Genomic DNA, 26,167 nt, shown 5'->3' with positions numbered 1-26,167 from the left:
TTCATTACAAGCTAAAATGCATAAATAAGATGAATACTCTCCAGATGTGTTAGACTATACGCTGTCTGGGGAGCCAACACACTCTGGAAGGCATGAGATTGGGAAAAGCATCTGTAAAAGGTAAAATTCAACAAAATATTGAGCACAATCCACTTGCAAAATCAACACACATAACATCCATACATAACATTGTGTGATCTAGTGCTTGAGTGGGACAGAAAAGATCCAGCTTCTACTCCCCTCTTAGCTATTAAACTTGCTGGATGGCCACGAGCCAGTCATAAATTTTCTCAGGCTAATCTACTACACAGGGATTCTGTAAGAATGAAGAGGAGAAACACCATCTTGGACTCATTGAAGGAAGGGCAAGATAATTTTAATTTATTATGAATAATCACCACCACAACCTATATTTGTAACTTTAAATGCAGACCCAGATTGATGCAGACAGCATAACTGATGCTAAGGGGGCATGTTTACCCTTGGTTGTGTCTCCCTAACCATCTTTGGCTGTCCAGTGCTCTGGAGCATGCATAACTTTTTCTTTCCTTCCAATAAAATGTACAGTTCACTTTGTGGCCATTCTGCCCTTTTTGACTTGGTATGATATATACAGTATGTTGTCTCCCTGTACAACCTAATCAGATCTTCACTGTTTTATAATTGGTTTGACTCCCTCCCTACAGACACAACCTATAAAGTCCAGGGACATAAAACTTAATATTGGATACAATTCCACAGTGCTACTTGTGAAAATTAGGTTAGAGCAACTGCAAAATATGTGGAATTATAGGGCTTCCTCTGAATTACAGCAGTGAAGACACAGTATGGATTCCTTCCAATATATTTTATCGACTGCCTTTGGAGTATCCCGGTAATAGATCCTATGTCACTCCTGCATGCTTGTAATTGAATTCTTTGTGAAGGCTGAATTGGGGGGGGGGGGGATGCTGTTCTTCAACAGCTTTCCTTGTAATATAACTTAAATCTCCATTTCATTCCTCCTTTTACTTAAGTGAAATGTGTTAAAAACTATTTCATGGAGAGGCTCTTTATTTATTTATTTATTTATTTATTTATTTATTTATTTATTTATTTATTTATTTGTTTGTTTGTTTGTTTGTTTGTTTGTTTGTTTGTTTGATTGATTGATTGATTGATTGATTGATTGATTGATTGATTGATTGATTGATTGATTGATTGATTGATTGATTGATTGATTGATTTATACCCCACCTATCTGGACTACTCGTCCACTCTTAGTGACACCAAAATTTATTTGAAGCCCTGGTTTCTGGAGGCCAATGAACAGTGCAAGAGGAATTCAGTAGCTTTCTGATCTGTAACCTGGGAAATCAAATTAAAGAATCAGATGGAAGGAAATAGACAATGATAACATTTGAACCTGAAGATTCACAAAAGCTTGGCTCATTGTGGTAGGGCCAGCCCTGCCCTTTGGCAGAGTAGGGCAGCCACCATAATCAGAAACTGCTAGGTATTGAGGAGGCAGTGACATGCCACCCAGTTTTGTTTTGTTGTTTTTTTGTCTGACTTAAGACAATTGATCTACAATAGGTGGGTTGCAACTGGAGCAAGGGGATACCATGGAATTTGGAGGAGAGGCAACAAGCTGGAAACAAGCCCTTCCTGCTGACCTGTATGTGCCACATGGCCTTTCTTATATGCCCCTTGAACAAGCCTGCTTCCTCCTTCTTTCAACTGGTGTTGAATTCAGATTCAACTGCTAATCATTCGGTCGATCACCTCTGCACCATGGTTATTTCCCACCTACTCAGAAGGCTTATTAAAATTATTAGGCTTTTCTTTTCAGCAGTAGGTAGTTCCTACAGAAAAATAAAAACAGAGAGACATGTACTTTCAGAAAAACGTTGTCAGCTTTCCCTTGGGAATGCAAAGCAAAATCGAAGCTTGCTGCTTAAATACCCCCCACAACACTTAAACCAGTGGTGTCCAACATTGGCCCTCCAGATGTTCTTGGACTTCAACTCCCAGAAATCCTGGCCAGCAGAGGTGGTGGTGAAGGCTTCTGGGAGAACATCTGGAGGGCCGAGGTTGGACACCACTGACTTAAACACTTTCTAAGCAGTTTACAATTTAATTATACAGACTACAATTCATTCATTCATTCATTCATTCATTCATTCATTCATTCATTCATTCATTCATTCATTCATTTATTTATTTATTTATATGCCGCCACACTACCTAAAGGTTTCTGGGTGGCTTACAGCATTTAAAATACAATAAAAAGTCAAAACAATTAAAATGCAATTAAAATACAGTGGTGCCTCGCTTAACGAGCGCACCATACAATGACGAAATTGCATAGCGATCCCTTTTTTGGGACCGCTAATGCGATCGCTCAACGACATTTAGATAGGGCGAAACTTGCTTTGCGAAGATCGGCAAGCGTTTTGCTTACCGATCTTCGCAAAACGAAGCCCCGATGATCAGCTGTTTGGCAGACAAAATGGTCACCGGAAGCCCCAAAATGGCCACGCGCAGCGTTTTCGCGCCCTCCCCTCGCTTAATGAGGGCTCGAAAATGGCTGCCGGCCATAGGAAGCATCGCTGAACGGTGAGTTTTCGGCCCATTTGGAACGCGTTAAACGATGTTTAATGCGTTCCAATGGGTTTTTTGATCCGTTCAGCGATGTTTCACTATAGCGAAGGTTAATCCGGAACGGATTAACCTCGCTATACGAGGCACCACTGTATACACTCTAAAAATTGCCATCGGACTCACAGCTGATATTATTTCAGTTAAAAGCCTTCTGAAACAGGAAGGTTTTGACCTGGCGCCGAAATGTCATCAGCATCGTCGCCAGACAAATCTGTCTAGATTAGTAAAATAAATACTTCCTTGAGGGACGGCTCTTTCAAAAGGGCCCCCTAGCTAGATCTTAACTGCCGGGTAGGTTCATATGGAAGGAGGCGGTCCTTCAGGTATCCAGGGCCCAAGCTGTTTAGGGCTTTGTATGTCAAAACAAGCCGGACCCTCTTCAAAGGCAGCCCCACGCAGAGTACATTGCAGTAATCCAGGTTTATCTAGGGACCAGACAGAATTCAAATCATACCAGCATTGCCAACTTGCTATCTTACAAAGTATTTGCAACTTCATAGTTATTTCAGATATTTGGCCATTTTCTTTGCCAAACATTAGGGGCAAGTTCAGAAATTTCCCAACCTGTCAATAGTTGAATCCTTCCTTGGGGGTCTAGTATTTTTTAAATCTTAAAAAGATTTAAAAAGATTTAAAAAGATTTAAAAAGATTTAAAAAGATTTAAATCTTAAAAAGATTTAAAAGCTTAAAAGAGTCATCCCATGGCTCTGCAGCACCTCCTACATCCATCTGTTTCCGTCCTTGAAGAAGTATTTCGATATTTGACTTCATTATTTTAAATTACTGGGTCAACACATATTTGTGTTAATGTCTATATTTTTAAGAGTTACTATTTTTACATTGAATTATGTGATGTGCCTTTGAAAAGGTTACGTTTTTCTCGAGTGTTTGGTTTATGGTGATATAAAAACCACCAATAAAAACTTCAAGAAACACAGAACAATAACCAAGAGGAAAAAATTATAACCCAAGGATAGGGAGTTAGTTACAGCTATAACTCCATACCCCATTTTCCAGTAGTCATTAATGTTATAGTCACAGTCTTTAAAAAACTAACTTTACTTGTCCATTTCTCCAAAGCAACTAAAATATTTACTCCTAGGGTCTTTAAAAAAAACTTGAATATCACAAAAACTGACCTGTGATACGAAACACATTTAAGAAGCTTGAACGAATATTGAAAAATAAATACAGTGGTGCCTCGCTAGACAGTTACCCCGCATGACAGTTTTTTTGCTAGACAATGACTTTTTTCGATCGCTATAGCAATTTGCAAAACAGTGATTCCTATGGGGGAATTTCGCTGGACAATGTTTAGTCCCTGCTTCGCAAACCAATTTTTGTTAGATTTTGACAGCTCCCTCCATGCTCGCAAAACAGGTGTTTTCGGAACCTAAGCTTCACAAGACAGTTATTTAAACAGCTGATCGGCAGTTCACAAAGCGGCTTTCCTATGGCCGATCTTCGCTAGACAACAACGATTCTTCCCCATTGGAATGCATTAAACAGGTTTCAATGCATTCCAATAGGGAAATGCTTTTCGCTAGACGATGATTTCGCTAAACAGCTATTTCAGTGGAACGGATTATCATTGTCTAGCGAAGCACCACTATATGCAATTAGAATATTCTTTTAAAATCTGAAGGCTGAATCCCATTCTTAGCGTAGTAATTCACACTACAATATACCCACTGAATCAACAGGGATTTGGTAAGTTGAGTACTCCATAAGTTATATTAATTCAAATGCTCCTACTCTAGTTGCAATTTACTGAGCTGAAGTGAGTTGCAACTAGTGTAGCTCTGTTTGAATCAGTGAAACTTATGAAAGAGTCAACTCACCAATTGCCCACTGATTCAGTGAGCCTACACTAGTGTGATTTACTAGGTGAAGCAACAGGATTTTAGTCAATGAATTAATGCAAGAACAACACAACTGTATACCTAGACTCCCATACCTAACAGTGATACCTTGTTAATGGACAATAATGTTACACTTACATGCATTTGTCCTTTTTTTAAAAAAAATGACAAGCTATTGTTTCCAAAATTCAGCTTTGTTGTGTCTCAGAAGAACCATTTGTTCAAAGAATATTTTAATGTACAGGAATGCAATACTACTACTACTACCACCACCACCACCACCACCACCACCACCACCAATACTACTACTACTACTACTACTACTACTACTACTACTACTACTACTACTACTACTACTACTACTACTACTACTACTACTAATACTAATACTAATACTAATACTACTAATACTACTAATACTACTAATACTACTAATACTACTAATACTAATACTAATACTAATACTAACACTAACAACAACAACAACAACAACAACAGTAACAGTAACAACAACAACAACAACAACAACAACAACAACAACAACAACAACAACAACAACAACAACAATAATAATAATAATAATAATAATAATAATAATAATAATAATAATAATAATAATAATAATATGATGCAAGGAATTAGTGTTAATGTCGACTTTGCCAAGAAAAAGATGAAACTGTGTCACACCTCACCTATGAATGTCCAAAGATTGCACAAACAGATTACAAAGTTAGACATGACAGAGTGGCAAAATTAGTGCACTGATCATTATGCAAAAAAATATAACTTGCCAGCCTCCAAAACCCTGTGCGAACATCAGGTAGAGAAGGTGTCAGAAAATGAGGAAGTCAAAATCTTGTGGGATTTCCGGATCCAAACGGATAGACACCTTGAACATAACACACCAGACATAGTAGTAATAGAACGAAGAAATGTCTGGATCATTGACATTGCAATTCCAGGTGATGCCAGAGTTGAAAATAAAAAAATTGGAAAACTAACGAAGCATAGAGACCTTGCAATTGAAACATCTCACCTCTGGAACAGACACACTTCCGTGGTCCCCGTAGTCATTGGGGCTATGGGAACAATATCAAGAAACTTCACCCATTACTATAAGCAGTTGCAGATCTCAGAAATCACATCAGAGCTTTAAAAAATGGCAATGTTAGGAACAGCATTCATACTGTAATTAACAGGGCATCCAAGACAGAAGATATTCAAGCACCTTCATCAGGAAAGTGCTTAGCAATATGGTCTAAAATAAGACCACTGTGCTTTCATCTAACCCTTCCACAGGTATAGCAAGCCCATAAATAGTCAGAGGTTGGCACTGTGTCAAAGCAACACTGTTTTTTTTTAAAAAGTACCTTCATTGTCATAAGCTACAACATGAATTCTGACTCAGGTTCTATCCCATATATCTTGATTTTTTCCGCTACCATCTCAGCTTTGATAGACGAATAATGCCAGAGAATAATATTAGTTCTTATTGGGTATAGGCCTGTTCTTTGATTTAGAGAACAGCCAACAGATGAAGAATGCAGCAGACAAACCTCTTTCCCTCTGACAGAGCTAATAACAGCTTTTAGCAGAAGAAAAGGAAGCTTGCTGTTGACTAAATTGTGGCATCTCCTACAGTGCTGCAAATTTAGGTAGTTTTCCAGTAGAAAGTGTACAGGGATGTCATTGTTTCTTGCATTCTAAACTGTGCTAGACTGGTATGTGTGTTTTGCTTTCAGGATGAGATTGCTTTCCTTTTTTTCCCAACAGCACACTTTCACAGATCAGGCAAGTTCACAGAATGTACAGGCTGGTACACCCAGAGATGATGCTGGTTGAAGTAATCTGGATGTTCCGATCAGAAAAAAAGGAGATCTCTCTCTCTCTGTTTTTGTGCTTCCCATGAAGCTGCTTCTCACTTTGGCAAAACAGAGTATGTACCAAACTAAGCATTAAGAGGACTACATATTCTTGCCGCTAGCACATTTGTCCTCCAGCTATGAGATTTTCTCAGAGCTGCGTATCTGAGCAATCAGACTTGCAATTGGAGCCTGTGTTTACCTCTTAATGTCTACTCATAAAATAAACCAAGCTAACTGGTAACATGCATAGGTGAGACATGTTTGTATTAGGACAAACAATGATCTCTAATGTATTCGCAAAGGCTTTCACGGCCGGGATCTAAGGGTTGTTGTGGGTTTTTCGGGCTCTTTGGCCATGTTCTGAAGGTTGTTCTTCCTAACGTTTCACCAGTCTCTGTGGCCGGCATCTTCAGAGGGACAGCACTGAAAAACCCACAACAAGCAATGATCTCTAACATGGTTTCAAACATGGTTTCAAAAAACGAAATGACCATATTGTGTTGTTTGACCCAATTTCTCACTAACCACTACGGACTTTGTCCTTGACATAAAAATGCAGACATTTTCTCCCCCACGACACACAACAGGAACTGGAGACTTCATTGACTGGTTTCCTCTTGCTTTTCTCCCTCCTTTCAATTTGGTCTCTTTAAACACATTTTTTTTTCAAACAAGAAGTAATGAATAGTTTTTCACATACTGGTCATTTTGTGTACACATGAAAGTGAAAGCTGCTTTGGGGGTTGTTCATTCAACGTTTCCCCATTTATGTTTTCTTGCACTCCAAAAGCCTTTACAAATGACCTCAAAAAAACATAGAAGCAAGGCAATGAATCTACTCCAAAAGTAGGCAACAGTAGCTGAGAAAGAATGATCATCACCAGACCTATGAAGAAACTAGTTTATATTATCACATTTATTATCACTATCATCATTCAGAAAGCACAGTACTCGAAAACTGGAAGAGAGAAAGCAACAGTATGAGTTCAGTGCAACCGACCCAGTGCAACAGAGACCCTATGACTCTGGGTAGTGCAACAGAAAAAAGGCAAGGAAACAGCCATCCATCCAGACACTGTCTGCCTAGCACACATAGACACCCAGCTCCCCGAGCAGTCACCAACCACACAGAATATTAAGAATGAGAGAGAAATGCCCCAGGCTGTGCCCAACCGTTCACACAGCCCTGTGGCATACTAGCACAATCCCAAAGCCCATCCCTCTAGTTCACATCCTCTCACAGAAGCAAGCAAAACAGCTGTGGCATCCATCCTCGTGCCCCTTTGCTTGACCTTCAAGCCTCAGAGCACACTCTCCTCTTTAACACTGCTGCCACCAGGCGATCTCTAAGTTGCCATTACTTCAGAAAGATCCAGGTCCACACTTCCAGTTCTTTTAAATAAAATCTTGGTTTACTGATTACATAGATTCATAAATATCTTCAGTAGCTAATCACACCTCAGAATTTCTCAAACTACACACTCTATTACACTCTCTGACTCTTACTCTCTACTGCCCACCTTACGTTTCTCTTACTGACCACAGACTGACTCAGGCTCCGCCTCTTATAGCATCTCTCTCGGCTCAGCCTCTCAGCAGCATTAATATGCATGAACCATTATTACATAACAAACATAAACCATTACATAATATAACATGAACCATAGACCTAATAAATAGAGAACACTACAACAGCCTCCCCAAAACCACCCAAATATACACCTTTTACAGAATATATCTAAACTAAATGAACCAAATAATAACTTTATACAAATCAGTCAAAGAGGGAAAGCAACCCTCTACCTCATAACCAAGGAAGAAATAGAATAAATACAGAGTCTCCTTCTCAGAAACCAAGGAAAGCAAGCAAGGAAGCAAATAGAATCAAAGCTCTGCCTAGCCCAACTCTACTAGAATAAGGAGAGATCTCCCCCCCTCTGTCACTTAATGCTTTCTCCTCTCTTCTTTAGGAAAAGCAGTTGACTGCAGGCAGGCTAGGCAGGCAACAGCAACAATAACCTAAGGAAGGAACAAAATTAAAAAAACAACGGCAGTGTCAATAACAATAATAGTAAAATTATTAAACAGTGTGTGTGTGGGGGAATCGCCAAAGAAGGGTGAGTGTGGAAATTTTTTTAAAAGGCATGCAGGCATGCTGACCCACCCCAGGCATTCTGATTGGCTGCTGAAGCCCTCAAAATGCTATTGGTTGAAATTTTTCTCAGGTGATTTGACAGAAAAAGGGTGAAAGAAAGGGCACTGAAAGGTTACATGAAAATGGGAAGACAAAAGAAGCACAGAACATTTGTGTACCTCTCTTCCATAGACACGAATCATTTGTGTTTTAGAAGCTTTCTTTCATGTTCTTTTAGTGATTACCAAAAGAAAGCCTCTAGTGCCAGGTTGGGGGAAAGTTGATTAAAACTGTAGTCAGCGGCTTCCTATCTTGTGATGAGTAAGCAGCTACTATATTCTGTGCTGGAAGAAATTTCTAAAATAACCTGGGTTATTAGAGGAGAAAGCTGGATATCCATAAAATGAAGGATAACTGCAACTCAGCAGGAGCCCTCCTTTACTTTACAATAACAGTTAGCTCAGTCCTGGCTGCAGCAACAAATCCACACATTTATTTAAACATTGTCAACCCTGCTGAGACTACAGACACCTTTTAGCTCTGTACTCTGTAGATTGTCCCTCTAATGCCCAAGAATGCATTCTTCTTTCTTGGTTGTATCTAAATGGGAAGAGCAGGTTACTATTTCTTGTTGATTTGGTTTTTTATGTTTTAATTATTCTACCTTTGAACATAAAAGGCCCCACAAGGCAGCTTACAATGAAACCAAATACATATGAAGACAACATGACACTATAGTGCAATACAAAAAGTAATAAGAGAGAATAGATTATTTTAATTAAATTCAGCAGGAATAAGTGATAAAAAACACATAAACCTCAGAAGAATAACCAAAGAATAAGATTATTTCAGGAGGTATGAAAATGAGTGAAAAAATCCTAAGAATGGTCTGAGACTGCTTACCTTCTTAAAGTTAAGCAGGTCTCATCCAGGTCAATAGGAGCCCTGCCTATGTAAGGGTGAAAGGAGGTGGAACATCTGTACAGTTGTTGGACCAGTTTAAAAGTGGTCAGTTTTGCCACAAACGCCAACAGTGGACATCACTGATTGGCTAGTGCCAAGGTATTCCACAATTTTGCATGATACTTTAACCATTTCAGTTTGGGTTTTGCTGTCAATACTGTAAAACACTGATGCACATGGAGATACATTTGAATAAATATGTATGTAACATATGAAAAACAAAACAAATTAGCACATCTATAGAATTAAAAGAAAAAATTAACCCAAGATTTGGATTGAAACAATGTACACCTGTCATTATGACATGTGAGATTATTACTTATAATATACCCAGTGTGGTGTAGTGGATAGAGAGATAGACTAGGACTCAGGAGGCCTGGGTTCAAATTCCTGCTTAGCCATGGAAACTCACTCTTAAAACCTCACTTTAAATTTTTTTACTTACCTTGAAAGTCCTGCTAAGGTCACTGTAAGTCACTTCTCACTTGATGGCACATGACAACATCTGTCATGAAAATCATGCAATTCATGGAACTGTCTCAGTTGTACCATTTGGCCTTATTTCAAGTAACATTCATGAGACATCATAGTGGCTGATATCTAGTAGTAAGTCATCCTTAGAGGAGATCCATTGAATCCGTGGAACTTACAGAGGAGTAGACTCACCAAATCCCCACTGATTCAATTGGCCTACTCCAGTTGCAACTTACTAGTGGATTTCAGCCAGCAATTTGCATGTGGAGGTGAACACAACTGAATAGTCCAGGTAGCAATCCATCAGCCAGCCAACCTTTCTATTTGCTGTTTGCTATGGATTTCTCCACACCAAACTTGATATTACAGAGATGGCTAGGCTAGAACCATCTATGTTAATTCCATGCATCCTGCCTGTTTCAGAGTACAGTGGTTCCTTGCTTAATGATTACCTCGTTAAATGACGAATCCTCTTGACGATGAGGTTTTTGCGATCGCTTTTGCGATCGCAAAACGATGTTTTAATGGGCAATATTCGCTTCCTGACGATCGGTTCCCTGCTTCGGGAACCGATTCTTTGCATTACGACGATCAAAACAGCTGATCGTCGGGTTTCAAAATGTCCAGCCGCTGTGTAAAATGCCTGCCCGCTGTGCTTTAGGATTGATTTTTCGCTGCACAGGCATCAGAAAATTGCCGGCCTATAGAGGATCTTCACTGGACACTGAGGTATTTAGCCCATTGGAACGAATTGAGTGGTTTTCAATGCATTTCAATGGGCTTTTTAATTTCGCTTGATGAGGATTTCGCTCTACAGCGATTTTGCTGTAATGGATTCTCCTTGTCAAGCGAGGCACCACTGTATTAAATCTTGTGATGCTCCACTGGTCACACACCAAGTGGTACCACAAAGAATAAAAATTTCCCTCCCAAGCTGCTGTTTGTGGGAGTCCTCCCTGTGCTTATGGAGCCTCTGTATCAATGGTTCTCAGCCTCAAGTCCCCAAATATTCTTAGACTACAACTCCCAGAAATCCTGGCCAGCACAGCTAGTGGTGAAGGCTTCTGGGATTTTTAGTCCAAAAATATTCAAGGTTGGAACCATTGCTCTATATAAATGCTTGGTATAGCCCTATGTGAAACATGAAACCACATGCCTCTCTTGGTTTCCTTCTGGAATTAAGTGTTGTATTTTCCCCTGCTGTGAGTGATTTGTGTTGCTTTAAAAAAGAACCACATGTATTTACCACAAAATTTCATAAGTTTGTTCTTAGCTGCTCTGTATTAGCTAATGGCCCATATGAGCACTTTGTCTCTAGCTCCAAGCTAACTAGTAAAGACCTTCCAGTGGGACTACTGATAAATATTTCACACTCACACACTCAAGAAATCTAACAGAACAATCAAACCTAAATTAGCTCACTTCATTTCCTGGTATACCTAATGCAATGTCATGATGGTGGCTATTTCTTCATCATAGGACTTACCTTTGAGTTCTTTATTCCCTATGAAACTAACAATTAGTCAAAATGTCTTCTATGTTTTGCCTTTGGAGACCTAGACACAGTGCATCCACCAAGATATTCATGTTTTTTAAGTGCATAGCCAGCTGGTCTGAACAAATCTTAATTTGTTGACTTTTAAGATGTATTGAGTTATAAAGAGTTGGGCCGAGAGTGTGTAGATGCACACTCCTAGGACTGCTTGATGTTGACTTTCCTGTTTTCTTCTCTCTATATCCACAGAAGCCTTTCCTGCCATTTGAACATGCTGCACAAAGGAAGAGGAATCCTACCAAATTGGGATGAACTATCGTTTGTGGGACACTAAAAATTGATCAGAAACATCTTCTTAGAGCAAGATAAGGAAAGGCAGATTCTGGATAACCCAACCTACACTGAATATAAAGTTCTAAATATTATGGGGTCATGTTATGTGAAAGACTTCCTTCTTTCACATAAACTGTCCTGGCTACTATGTTTGTCATCAGAGACCATGCTCCATGTCTTTAGAGGCCTGGCGGGTTGGAATGCAGAGCAGGAACTTTATTGGTGGTGCTGATATGGGAACACTCACTTCTTCATTACCACCATCTAGATGGGCCCTTAAGACCTTTGGTTTCATTGCACTTATTTCTCTCCTGTTTCACGTGTTGGTGCTATTCTGCATTGTTTCTCTTCCCCTTTATTTCTTGTTGCTGTTCTTATTCAATAGACGCTGTGGATCGATATAATTACATTGTGTTCCACCTTGAAGAAACAGACAGGCTAAAATATATTTTAAATTGATTGACACGTTGAATCTCTGTTCTCAATATGATTCTCCATAAACTTTCATACGAGAATCCCTGCATTATGACTACTAGAAACATGACCAAATTTCGGGATGTTAAATTTTTACTGCAAATCTTTCTGGAAGGGCTTTGCTGAAAATGTTTGCATTGCGCTGCCAGTTTTTTACTTTTTTAAAAATAGTTTTTTTATGACCATTTAAAATCATTGTTTCATTGAGCTGCTGCTTTTTTTCCTCCTCAGCTCTTCGTCAGCGTTTAGTCATTTAGTCGTGTCCGACTCTTCGTGACCCCATGAACCAGAGCACGCCAGGCCCTCCTATCTTCCACCGCCTCCCGTAGTTGTGTCAAATTAATGTTGGTTGCTTCGCAGACACTGTCCAGCCATCTCATCCTCTGTCATCCCCTTGGCCTATTGCCTTCACACTTTCCCAACATCAAGGTCTTTTCCAGGGAGTCTTCTCTTCTCTTGAGATGGCCAAAGTATTGGAGCCTCAGCTTCAGGATCTGTCCTTCCAGTGAGCACTCAGAGTTGATTTCCTTTAGAATGGATAGGTTTGTTCTCCTTGCAGTCCAGGGGACTCTCAAGAGCCTCCTCCAGCACTACAATTCAAAGGCATCAATTCTTCGACGGTCAGCTTTCTTTATGGTCCAGCACTCACTTCCATACATCACTACAGGAAAAACCATAGCTTTCACTATTCGGACTTTTGTTGGCAAGGTGATGTCTCTGCTTTTTAAGATGCTGTCAAGGCTTGTCATCGCTTTCCTCTCAAGAAGCAGGCGTCTCCATCTGCAGTGATCATGGAGCCCAAGAAAATGACATCTGTCACTGCCTCCATATCTTCCCCTTCTATTTGCCAGGAGGTGATGGGACCAGTGGCCATGATCTTAGTTTTTTTGATGTTGAGTTTCAAGCCGTTTTTTGCACTCTCCTCTTTCACCCTCATTACCAGGTTCTTTAATTCCTCCTCACTTTCTGCCATCAGAGTGGTATCATCTGCATATTGGAGGTTGTTGATATTTCTTCCGGCAATCTTAATTTCGGCTTGGGATTCCTCCAGTCCAGCCTTCTGCATGATGTATTCTGCATATAAGTTAAATAAGCCGGGGGGGGGGGGGGGACAATATACAGCCTTGTCATACTCCTTTCCCAATTTTGAACCAATCAGTTGTTCCATATCCAGTTCTAACTGTTGCTTCCTTTCCCACATATAGTTTTCTCAGTAGATAGATAAGGTGGTCAGGCACTCCCATTTCATTAAGGACTTGGCATAGTTTGCTGTGGTCCACGCAGTCAAAGGCTGTTGCATAGTCAATGAAGCAGAAGTATATATTTTTCTGGAACTCTCTGGCTTTCTCCATAATCCAGCACAAGTTAGCAATTTGGTCTCGAGTGCCTCTGCCTCTTCGGAATCCAGCTTGTACTTCTGGGAGTTCCCGGTCCACATACTGCTGAAGCCTACCTTGTAGGATTTTGAGCATAACCTTGCTAGCAGGTGAAATGAGTGCAATTGTACGGGAGTTGGAGCATTCTTTGGCACTGCCTTTATTTCGGATTGGGATGTAGACTGATCTTTTCCAATCCTCTGGCCAATGTTGAGTTTTCCAAACTTGCTGGCATATTGAGTGTAGCACCTTAACAGCGTCATCTTTTAAGATTTTAAATAGTTCCATCACCTACGCTGGCCACGCTTTCTAAGGCCACTTGACTTCACCCTCCAGGATGTCTGGTTCAAGCTCAGCAACCACACTAACTGGGTTGTCCGGGACATCCAGATCTTTCTGGTATAATTCCTCTGTATATTCTTGCCACCTCTTCTTGATGTCTTATGCTTCTGTTAGGTCCCTCCCATTTTTGTCCTTTATCATGGCCATCTTTGCACAAAGTGTTCCTCTAATATCTCCAATTTTCCTGAACAGATCTCTGGTTTTTCCTGTTATTTTCCTCTATTTCTTTGCATTGTTCATTTAAGAAGGCCCTCTTGTCTCTCCTTGCTATTCTTTGGAAGTCTGCATTCAATTTTCTGTAACTTTCCCTATCTCCCTTGCATTTTGCTTCCCTTCTCTTCTCTGCTATTTCTAAGGCCTCGTTGGACAGCCACTTTGCTTTCTTGCATTTCCTTTTCTTCGGGATGGTTTTTGTTGCTGCCTCCTGTACAATGTTACGAGCCTTCAGCTCTAGTTTTAAATAATTATATAAAGCTTGCTGTGGAAGAATATGAAGACAGATGCACAGACACTCAAATGCACATCCAGATGCATATCCAGTTAGAAGTAATGCTGTAAATGTGTGCACTGTCAAATGCAGATGTTTGGACTGCCTCATTTTCTGTTCCCCTGAATGGAAGCTGGAATTATCAACAAAAAGCCATCTCTCATTAATAGACAAATTTATTAGAGTGAAATGCCTCTGGGAAAAGAGGGAGAGTGAATGGAATGGAAGTTAAAAGAGTGGAAGAATAGCAATGGAGCACATGTTAAGCAATGAGTAGCTTTTCACTTAGATTTCAATAGGACTGAAACAGAATTTAGTTAGTCTGTAATCTGGATCTAGCCTCTGGTTTCACTCTCCCCACTTCCTGGCACAAGTTCTGGGAAGCCAGAGTCCGGGTGAAGATACAATCCTAAAGATTTATGATGCTTTCTGCAGCCGTTCGGAACTGTCACATAATTTTTCTCACATATTTTCTCTGATCAAAGTACTGCCATGAGCTGGAAGTTAACTATGAGGGGAGCTTGTACATATGCTTTACTGCAGGAACTTCAAGGACGTCCCACAATTTGAAATGTAATTGGAACACAGAACAGATATTTGATGTTTGCATCAATATCTAAGTATGAACAGTAAGTTAAGCGATCATTTAAACACAATGCAGCATAGATAAGTAAGAATCAACCAACAGGATTTTTCTTAAAGTGGCAATTTTTTTCCCATGCTGGGTATCTAATTACTTTTATTTTTCCAGGAGCAGTAATCATGCTCAGTGCTTTTATAGCACTTTTCTTATTTGGAAGTGCTATACAAATGTTAATTGGATATTAATCACTGTTGCGTAGTAAAATGTTTTTCTAGTTGTGTAACATATTTTTGTCCTACTGGCTTTACATATAGAAAACATATGTTATGTTACCTATAGAAATCTATGAGGAAAGAAAGAAAAACCCCTATGCATTAATTCTACTTAATTGCACCAATATAAATTACCTCACTTGTTCACTCATCAGGCCATGGTTGGTTTAGGATGTAGTCTTTTGGGTGACTCCTTGGTCATTTTTTTTTTGGTTTTGTTTTTAATCCTCATGATGCCAACAACAGTTTTGTAGTGCAGGAAAGCCAAAAAATGCTTCATAACGGCAGAAGTTCAAAGAGGCAGAAGTGCATCTACATTGCACAGTTGCAGCCGTCTGATACCACTTCAGTTGCCAGAGATCCCTTTTATAGGCCTTGCAATTTGTTGTTGCAGTTATTTAGATTTATATATTAACCCACAGTGCTAGAGCACTCTCTGGGCGGTTTACAATATAATTATGCAAACAACACCTTGTTTGCACCCAGGGAGCTGGTACTCATTTTACGGTTGTAAAGAACAGCAGGTTGTTAGTGTGCCATCTCCTCCCATTGAAAGAAACACCAATGAAAAAGAAGGAAAAGAAGGGATGTCAGGGGAGTATAAAGGACAAGAAGGGGTTAAGACTGAAGTATGCCTATCTGAAGTAGGGAAGAATAAGGGGGAGGAGCAATGGTTGGACATGTGGGAGGAGGACCTAAAAAGCGAAAAAAAGCATGCTGCAGTTTCAAGTAGTAATGGGCGAGAAGGAAAGAGGGAAGGAAGAGATAAAAGCGAGAGGAGTGAAAAACTTGATAGATGATTTCCTGAATTTGAGAGTGGGAGGATTATTGCCAGATCCTGCAGTGAAATCTGAAAGCGTGGTGGTCCAAGAAACCTTAGAATGGACTGTGGTGGCCTTCCCGTGAGGACGTGGTTGCTGGAGGAAGGTGGTACGCCCAGACTTGACCTTCAACAAACCACCTCTTGAGGGGGATTGGGCTCGCCACCCGTTGCAGGACAATTTGCGTGGTAAGGAGTGCCCCCCCTACGGAAGCCCCCCAACAAGGAGCGTTTTGGACCAGCTCCCCCGTATTGAAGCAGAATTACGTTGTTAATGAAAATGGACAAATAGATAAGAAGTTCAATGAGTGGGAGATGTTAGTGGTGGATACCCCCATGTTAAGTGTTAATAAAAACAGTTCTTTTCCTCAAGTTCAGACTACTCTGTTTCCTGCCTATATGGGTCAACCATATGAATATTTTGACAACCGTTCTCTGCTGAAGTTCAGCACAAACACACAACAGCTTCATAGCAGAGAATGCAAAGTGCTACCAAAAATAACTACTGGGATTCTGTAGGATAGAGCCAGGAGAGTTAAAGCAGCATCAAACTGTTATAACTGGGTGGAATTGTAGACACTCTAAGGGCTAAGAAATTCTAGGAATTGTAGTTCAAACAGTGTGGGCTAAATTGAAAAGGAAAAAGGAGAAAAAGCTAAAACAAAGCGTGTTGCTTAAATACCGCCCCATATTGCTTTAAAGTGTGCTCTCTGGGAGGTTTACAATTTAATTATGCAGGATAAACCTTGTACACACAAACACACACAGACACACAGACACACACACACCGTCTGTGAGCTGGGTTAAAGGGGAGAGAAAAAAGAAAAATTGTTGCAGTTTAAAGACTAGGACTGAGCTAGACTGTGAACTTATATTGATCAAAATCCACTTTTTCAGACGCAAGGAGTAAATACACAACTTTTATATTTATACATATCCCCCTGGTGGTGGTGACAGCCATGACCAAATGAGGATACAAATTATAGACAAAATGAACAATGTTTTTAAACACAGAAATAGGGCTATTAATTACTTGAAGTTGCAGGCCTTAGCCAGGGTGATAAACTGTATGGTGGGTAGATTTGACTGCCAAAGAAATGCTGAGCATATTCCAGGACGGAGGTCAGAGTCTGTCAATGGAGGCGACTATTTTGTGCCTATAAGACATTAGAGATCCCTCATTACTTGTTTATGGAGACTGTTATGGAGGCTCTTGAGACTCCCTTTGTAATTTGCTTTTTCTACAGTAGTCTGAGTTCTGTAACAGATTGTCCTGGAATGTTGAAGTGTTACGGAACTGTTTTCCCTGTGTTGCCATTCCTGATGCCAGATTTGTATGAGGGCTCCTGCCCAGTCATTTTTTTGCACTGAGATTTTTCTGTTTGTCCCATTAAGAAAATATAAAGGCACTGCCAGCAGAAGGTAGCATAAATCACATTAGAGGAGAAACAAATAAATAAACCTCTGATGTTGTAGCTGACATTGTTGGCAACTTTGACGGTGTTGCCAGTTTAGATATGGGGGCATTGCTGGCACATAGGTTTATGACAGGGTCTTATTCCTGTCTCCATTTCCTTTTTGTGCATCAATTGTTTTTCGGGGGAGAGACAGACCAACCCCTCAAAAGCCTGAAAGAATGGGTTGTGAGTCACTAATGATACATCTCAGTGATTTCTATTGGGACCTATAGGTAACTACCAATGTAATCTCTTGGGTCGATCTAGGAGCAGGTTGTTCCTCACTGCTGTCCGGCTCTGTCAATTTGCTGTTTCAACTTGTTGAGTGGATATTGTAATACTGTAGCTTAAACAAATGGTTGTCTATCTCCATGTGTTTTGAATCTCTGTTCTGCAGTTCTGAACAAATCTTGTTCAAAAAAGTAAAACTCTGTGAAGATGTACTGTTTATGTACTGTCTGACTCACATTATTTTAAGGTTTGATATATTCAACTTCTGTTCAGTCCCTAATTCCAAAACATTCTTGTTTCCACTGAAGGAATGGAAACCAGAATGTTTCATTTTATTAACGGGATGCATTTCAAATAGCTTGGGTGTGTATGTGGAGATATGTTCAAAATGTTTGAACATTTCTTTTCAAGAACAATATTATGTTACCTAATTGGTTTACAAATACTTCCTTAACACTTACAGAGTTCAGCACCAGCTATTTTGTCATCTGAGAGACACGCCCTACCCTATTTGAAATAAACATTTTTCAGTAACTCCAAATCAATATGCAAATGAATTTGTTTTCTTCCTTTTCTGTCATCTTCCATGCTTTACTAGGCTTCTTTAATATTACATCCATGATATTCAAACATTTAAAACGGTGCCTTCATTCATACCCCTACTCTGTCTTTTCGGTTTGATATGATATGGCTGACCTGTTCATTGTGATTGGAGCTCGCTGGTGAAGGCAGCTCTCTTGGGCTCTCAACCAATCCAAATAATTATTCAGTTTTCAGAACTGATCAGTATCTGCAGTCACATTATCTCTACTGTATGAAAATATTAAAATAAAAAAAATCCAGGAAAAAAAAACTATTTTACATGTATTACCAGAACTGGTCACTAGAGACCATTCTATAAAAACTTGTATACATAGCATGGTCTCTGGTGCCCTTCAGTCGTCAGTTCTGGTAATGCAAGTGAAAAAAAATGTTTTTTTAAACCATGCTATCAATCTACCATGTTTCCCTGAAAATAAGAGGGTCTTATATTAATTTTTGCTGCAAAGAACACATTAGGGCTTATTTTCAGGGAATGTTTTATCTTTTTTCATGTACAATCTACATTTATTCAAATACAGTCATGTCATCTTCTTCTGGTTGCTGCTCAATAGTGGAGGGCAGGGTTTCACTTAACTGGGGCTTATTTTTGGGGTAGATCTTATATTATGAGCATCCTGAAAAATCATAAAAAGGTAAAGGTTCCCCTTGACATTTTTAGTCCAGTCGTGTCCAACTCTAAGGGGCAGTGCTCAACCCGTTTTCAAGCTGTAGAGCCAGTGCTTGTCCAAAGACAGTTTCCGTTGTCACGCGGCCAGCGTGACTAGGGAACGCTGTTTTACCTTCCCACTGAGGTGGTACCTATTTATCTACTTGCATTTGCATGCTTTTGAACTGCTAGGTTGGCAAGGAGCTGGGACAAAGCGACAGGAGCTCACTCCATTGCGTGGATTCGATCTTACGACTGCTGGTCTTCTGCCCTGCAGCACAGGGTCAGAAGACCAGCAATCGTAAGATCGAATCCACGCAACGGGCTTCTGCGGTTTAGCCTACAGCGCCACCACGTCACTCTTTTGAAAAATCATACTAGGGCTTATTTTCAGGTTAGGTCTTATTGGTGGGGGGGGGAAGGATATCTGTCTGTCTGTCTGTCTGTCTGTCTGTCTGTCTGTCTGTCTGTCTGTCTGTCTGTCTGCCTGCCTGCCTGCCTGCCTGCCTATCTATCTATCTATCTATCTATCTATCTATCTATCTATCTATCTATCTATCTATCTATCTATCTATCTATCTATCTATCTATCTATCTATCTATCTATCTATCTATCATCCACAGTGGAGCTTGCAACCAATCCTGGAGGATATGGAGGTCCTACTATATTCTTCCCATTGTGTCATTATGGTTAGACTGCAGATGTGTTTCCACAGTCACAATGGACTAACTACTACTTCACTGCATGCTAGTGTGGTGTAAGCCTGATTTTACCATCATGGAATATTTATTAATCACTCTTTTCTTCTCCAGCTGGTATAGCTTAAGGTTGGTATAGCACTGTTGCATTAGATTCTTTTACTATTTATTTATTTGATTTCCCTCCTGTATTTCAACCTGTAATGAAACAAAACTATCCATTTCCACAAAATCTAGACTCTACATTTCTGTCAGAAATCATCTGAAAGACAAGTAAATTTTTTCTTGTATTTTATTGCCCTAATTTCTTCCTTCTCTCTAAAGCAATGCCGATTAACCTTAAATGTTTTACAGGGCTTTTAAGTCCTGAGACTTTATTGAGGTAGTACTTTAAGTCCTTGATATTTGTATTTCACACTTTTTTGTATACCAGTATTATTTATAGTTTATCTTCTTGGTTAGTTCAGCCTCTTTCTGCAAGGACACGGCTGAACATTACTCAGCAACAAAGGATCATCTGACTGATAAGGAAGGGGCAACCTTATCCACAGAGACCTTGTGCTGGATGGAGCCCATACAAGTGACGCTTACTCCAGCTGAATCTTTAAGCAGCAAAACCTTGGTAATTTCTGTAGCTACACTTCTTTGTTTATTTTCTTCCTTCCCTCCCTTCTTTTATTTGTTAGGCACCATTACTATACAATTGTATGCTGAGTAGTAACTTTATCAGTATTAAGAAATATGAAAGGCATGTAGGCAGCAGAACTGTTTGTGCCCATAATTGCACACAGGCATCATTAATGGATGATTTATTAAAAGTGCTGCTCCAGGGAGGACCAGAAGTGCCTAAAAACCACAAAACATTTTCAAGCACAGGATGGTGGGATGAAGGGGGGGGGGCAGAGCAGTGATTTGCAATAGGGCAAAGACATGAAAGGCTGGTTTTGCATGATGCTTTTAATCACGCTACTAAATAAATCATGGGTTGCAAGAGAGTGCTATCCCTCATGCCTGCTTCTTTTCTCCCTCTTCCATGTTTCCCCCTTCATAAATATATGAAGTAAGCAATCTATTGCTTACTGAGAGGTCATGTTTTCCCAAAACATTTGCCACAGGAAATAACAAGCACCGGATCATATCATCTCTGGCCATCCTCTTCTGACTACAGAGTGTGTAACTGGGGGAGCCAGGGAGAGTCAGCACAAGTGCATTCATTTCTGTTTCTGGTTTATGTTAATATCGTTCAAAATGAAAGAGTATGTTTAGCACACTGAAACATATTCTGCTGTTGTTTTTCTTGGCATCAGAACAAATGTGCTAGACGAGGCGAGGATCTGAAAGGGGAGAAAATGTCTGAAGTCACCCCTCGAATAAAATTAGTATGGCTGTGTCTATGATACACACTCTGCTGCACTAAATATTGTTGTTCACAGAATATATCAACACAGGAATTGTGGAACTATCTTAATAGAAATATTTCTGACAGGATGTCTCAAAACTTAACTATCAGCAGAACAATCTTCCATATATGTCCTGCCAGTGCTTCATATTAACTAGGCCAAGAGTGAGGATTGCAGCTTTAAAGAATCCATCTTATTCTTGTTGTTACCATTGCTGTTGTTTTGGGTTTGATCAAAAAGACCTCCAAACAAAAAACAACAAAAAATAAGGCTGTATCAGGCGATGTGCTAGATCCGCCAACCAGAACAACATGTTGCGAAAGACATACACTTTGAAGAAAAGACATCTGAGCTCAGGGACAGGGGCAGTTTGTGAATCCGGACTCAACATTTAACCCCAAAATTCAGAGTCTGGTTTGAAGTACCAGAAAAGAGTAACCTTCATAAGTTTTCTCACTTAAACCCCAACTCCTAGTCACTGCAAGCTTTCATTTCATTAGCATAGTTAAGGGAAGGGAGTGAAATGGATAAAATCATTTTATTGACCTTATTCTTAAACAATCAGAAATCCGAGGTCCTGGTGCAAAGATTGGAGTGTTGAATTGGCACTTGGGGGAGATCCAGGTTCAGGTCCCATTAACCCTGTTCCTCACCAGGTGACCTGGGCTAGTACCAGCCTGATCTACCCTGCAGGGTTGTTGTGACCCTGAAGTGGAGAGGAGGAGAAGCCTGTATGCCTTCATATCAGAGCACATTAATATTCTGATGTAACTAATAAAAAAGCCCCATAAATTATCCAGAGATGGATCAGTATATAGGAGTTCGAGCTAACTTCTGGCCACTCTTGAAATAGATCATATGTTGCTTGAATACGTAACTCGCGTCTTTTTGGCTGATACCATCTTATCTCATTGGGTGGAAATCGGCATTAATTTTTCATACGTGTTGCTCTGCTTCCCTCAGCAAGTCCGCCAGATGCTCTCAACCAGGAATTCCACTAGGGGGAAGCCAACTGTAAGAAATATCTTCTCCCCGTCCGATGCGTGCAAACTTCGGCAAACTTCCACGTCTTCTCGGATTGCTTCAGGGGGACGTATTTCCGTTGCTTCGACGCTTGCCCGAGTTCGCGGTAGAAAATGAGAAAACACGTCCCGTCCCCCCCCCCTCGCCGCCCAATGACGGAGGGAAGGCTCTGCAGTGTCGCAGCAGCACCGAGTACAGCACGAAGTTGGTTCTTCACTTGCTGAAATAGGATCTAAATAGGATCTGATTTCTGCAAAAACCTGAGCTTGACGGGCCAGTTCTGGAAGAGCCAAGGGCATGTCTTGTTTCCTCTTTTAGATGGGACATGACGGTGCGGTTGGAGTCGCTTGTCTTTGCGCACCAGATGACTCTTCCCAGGAGCTGCCTAGCCCCTCCAGGTTTCTTCGATTAACAGCAGCAGCAGGAGCAACAACAGCATCATCATCCCTGGGGGATAATAACGCTGGTCATCGCTGGAGGAGGAGGAGAGGGTGGGGAGTGGCCGGCTGCCCTGCTGGTTCGTGACCATAGGCCAGCGGGGCGTGAGGAGCCCTGAACAATGAAGGGCAGGAGAAAATACCCAAGTCCAGGAGCAAGAGAACTTCTCGGTTGTTTTTGATCAGGCAGAAGAACTCATTCTTGGACCAGGATCCCCTTGCAAGCAACCGAGTGGGGAGAAGTTGGCGAGAGGGGAGCGGATCCAGAGAAGACGACAGCATTTGCGCGAAAGGGGATGTGCGTTGCTGCGTGGGTGTCTCCTTCTCCCCAGCACCCAGGCTGACTCGTTTCTACACCCGCCCGCCACGCACCCGCCTTCCCCGTGTCTTCCTGGGCATTGCCGTGTGGAGTGTTTGGAGGATGGGAGCTCGGGAGGCAGAGCGATGGAGGCGGCGGCAGCGGCGGCAGCTTCTGCTGCAGTTGCTTTGAGAGGAGAAGGCAGCCAGGGGCGAAGCAAGGGGGCTGCAGCAGGTCAGCGGCGCACCAAGCCTTGGAAGGAAAGGCCAGCTTTTCGCCAGAGCCCAGGAGCCGCTCCCTAAAGGTCGCTGCCAACGCCAGCTCCGACTGAAGGCGAGGGCCGCTGAGGGAATTCTCTTCTTGGGCGCGCCGTGCTCCAGCGGGGCTGGCGAGACGGAGCAAGAGCTTAGGCGCCCTGACGGGAACAGGTGCCGCCAACCTCTTCCTGCACGCCCCCCCCCGTTTTTCCGACGAGGATTTCCCCGAGAAGCATGGGGACGAGAGGGGGCCCGTCTCTGTTGTAAACTGCGGACAAGCGGGGGGGGGGGAAGCGACTGAGACGAGGAGACAGCGTGGGGCACCGCCACCCTCCCGCCTCGCTGCCCGGGCTTCTCCACCGCTGGGGGAATTGATAGCCGCCTGGCTGGGAGAACGGGGGGGGGGGGAGGAGGAGGAGGAAGAAGGGAGAAATCGGGTCTTCCAGTCCCCGCCCTCCAGTCGGCGGCTCATCCTGACAGGCCCCAGGGCGGGCTGGGCTTTTGCGGCCCCTTGGCTCCAGCTGCCATGTGCGGCGGCTGCCTGCCTCCTCTCTAGCGGCCTCCGTTGCTGGTCTCCATGCTGCTAGGGGCGTCCTGGCTGTGCTCCTCCAAGGCAGCCGCCGCCGCCGCCGCCGAGAAGCGGACCGCTGAGGAGAGGCGGCGGCGGCGGGTGGCGGCTGCTACTGCTGCTGCCGGAGCGGCGGGAGGCGGCGGCGGCGGCAGCAGCAGCTGCGAGGGATCCCCAGCCGCCGCCACCGCCGCCGCGGAAGGGGCCATGGACGAGTCGTCGCTGCTGGACTTGCTGGAGTGCTCCGTCTGCCTGGAGCGCCTGGACACGACGGCCAAGGTGCTCCCGTGCCAGCACACTTTCTGCCGCCGCTGCCTGGAGAGCATCGTCAGCTCCCGCCACGAGCTGCGCTGCCCGGAGTGCCGCATCCTGGTGGGCTGCGGGGTGGACGAGCTGCCGGCCAATATCTTGCTTGTCCGCCTGTTAGACGGCATCCGGCAGAGACCCCGCGCCGGGGCCGGAGGCGGCGGCTGCTGTGGCGGCGGCAGCGGCGGCGGAGGCAACTGTGGCCCCGGCAGCCCCACGGCCCAGGGCAGCTCCAGCAGCCACTCGGCAGCCGCCGCTGGAGGAAGCAATCCGGGGCCCGTCGCTAATCCTGGCTGTCCCCCGGCGGCGGCGGCAGCGGCAGCAGCTACACCCACCGGCTCCCCAAGCGTGGCCGCTGCCGCCGCTTCAGCCGCCGCCAGCCTGAGGGAACTCGCCGCCGCCAGCCGGAGCGCCCTGCTGAAGGTAAAACCCCGGCGCCCGCGCAGCGTGTTTCTGCCTCTCTTCCCGCCTTTTTGTTTTAATTTAGTTTTTACAGTAAGTCGTGCAGCCCCACAGCGCCCCGCCCCAGCCGGCGGGCTGTCGGTGCCCGTAGGCGCTTGACGCCCGCCCGGGGACCTGGCCCACAGCGTCCCCCATTCCTTCGTACCTTCGTTTAGGATGGCCAGTGCCTGCCTGCCTGCCTCAGTTTTGCGTTGAATCGCCGCATACAGTGTATTCGGTCATTTAAGGGGCACAGGGAGCCCACGGGAGCAGCCCTGGCAGTAGGAACCGTAACCTCTTCTCTGCACTTTGGAGACCTTTGGGAGTGAAGGGGTTGTTTAGGAAGTGGTTTGTGCCAGTACAAGGGGGGCATCAGCCCAAGACATCTGGTACCTCAAAGGAGGTCTTTTTCAGTTGTTGGAAATCTACCTTTGCAATTTCCTCTCAAAATGTCTGGACACCCAGGAGGAGCGGAAACAGGCTAAGTCTAGGATTTGGGCTCTAGTTTCTTCACATGGTTTCCTGTACTTTTTGAAAATATTTATGTTTTTTGGGGGGGGGAGGGAACAGGCCCCAAATAAAGCTATTTTTTTTAAATAGAATTGGCCAATTTTGTGCAGAAATGTTCTAGCTGGGTCCAGCTTCTGACTCAGAGCTTCAGAGCCAAATCATGCTGCACCTGCCAAAATTTCTTCCTCAGAGCAATGGTTGAAGGGTACAGGAGTTCATGTACCTGTGACACTGTGGTGCTGTGTTTTGTTTTGTTTTTTAATTGACTTCTGCATACTCAACTGTAATGGGCTGTAGATGCCTTGTTCACACTAAGGTTAAACTGCTTGTTTAGAAAGGAAAGGTATGCACATAGGTTCCTGAACAATGACTTTTTGTTGTTGGTTGGTGAAATATTGAAAAAATATTGGGGGACCACTGTTTGCTTTCTAGTTAGCACTGTGCATCTGATGAAACAAGCCATGAAAACTCACAGTATGATAAATTTGTTAGGTGCTGTACGTGAGCATCTCTCAGTTATTTGCACTAGATTGTCAGAATTGGCTCTTTCCCCCCTCCCTGTTAATATTTTTCTTGAAGAGGTGTGCAGATCTGTATACCAAGTCTAACATGCAGTGCTGTCTTGAGCTATTCTGTATTCTGCTGTTATGGTGGAAGTTCAGATCCTGAACTAATATTTTTAGGAATGCACGTCTTTTAGTAGTGTACAGTATATGACAGTTCCTTTAATTCAAAACGTTCTGTGCCTTGAGAATATATATGGACATGTTTGTTTCGGTGTTTGTTTCCTGCAGCATTTGGAAACATAAGTGGCTGAAGCTGGGTTCATTTCACTCTCCCATACTCTTAACAACATGAGGATGCCTGGAATATAATTCAAGACGCTGACTGGTGTGACATTGTATGTTTTTGCTGGGCAAGCAATGCAGTGAAATGGACTGTAATAGGTTAGTTGTAGATGACATGCTTTGCACGTAGAAGGTCAGTCCCCAACCTCCCCAGTCTGAACGATGCAAAAAAGCTGCTGCAAATTAAAGTACAGTGGGCCTCATTCAATATTAGTTCCTACTTAGAGAATAAGCACATTGAAATGAATATGATTTGTTAGTTTCAACTGAAATCAACTAACTTACTCAAGTAGCTAACACCGAATTTAGCTCCATGCTG

At 42.5% G+C, this 26,167-nt stretch overlaps 1 protein-coding gene across 4 annotated transcripts in view; it reads left to right on the top strand.

The window, feature by feature from the left end:
* The first annotated feature begins 16,614 nt into the window (after window positions 1–16,614).
* Window positions 16,615–26,167, top strand: part of SH3RF3 (SH3 domain containing ring finger 3) — a 306,866-nt gene continuing 297,313 nt past the window's right edge. For all 4 annotated transcript variants that reach the window (XM_072994559.2, XM_072994560.2, XM_078391466.1 and 1 more), the window contains exon 1: window positions 16,615–24,472. In XM_072994559.2, coding sequence (XP_072850660.2) covers window positions 23,753–24,472 — 720 coding nt within the window. In that variant the 5' untranslated portion in view covers window positions 16,615–23,752. The remainder of the gene's footprint in view (window positions 24,473–26,167) is intronic.

The sequence above is a fragment of the Pogona vitticeps genome, chromosome 3 (genome assembly GCF_051106095.1).
Source record: "Pogona vitticeps strain Pit_001003342236 chromosome 3, PviZW2.1, whole genome shotgun sequence".
In the NCBI taxonomy this organism is placed as follows: Eukaryota; Metazoa; Chordata; class Lepidosauria; order Squamata; family Agamidae; genus Pogona; species Pogona vitticeps.
Note: the sequence above shows the minus strand (reverse complement) of the source record. Positions and strands in the feature narration are given on the sequence as shown.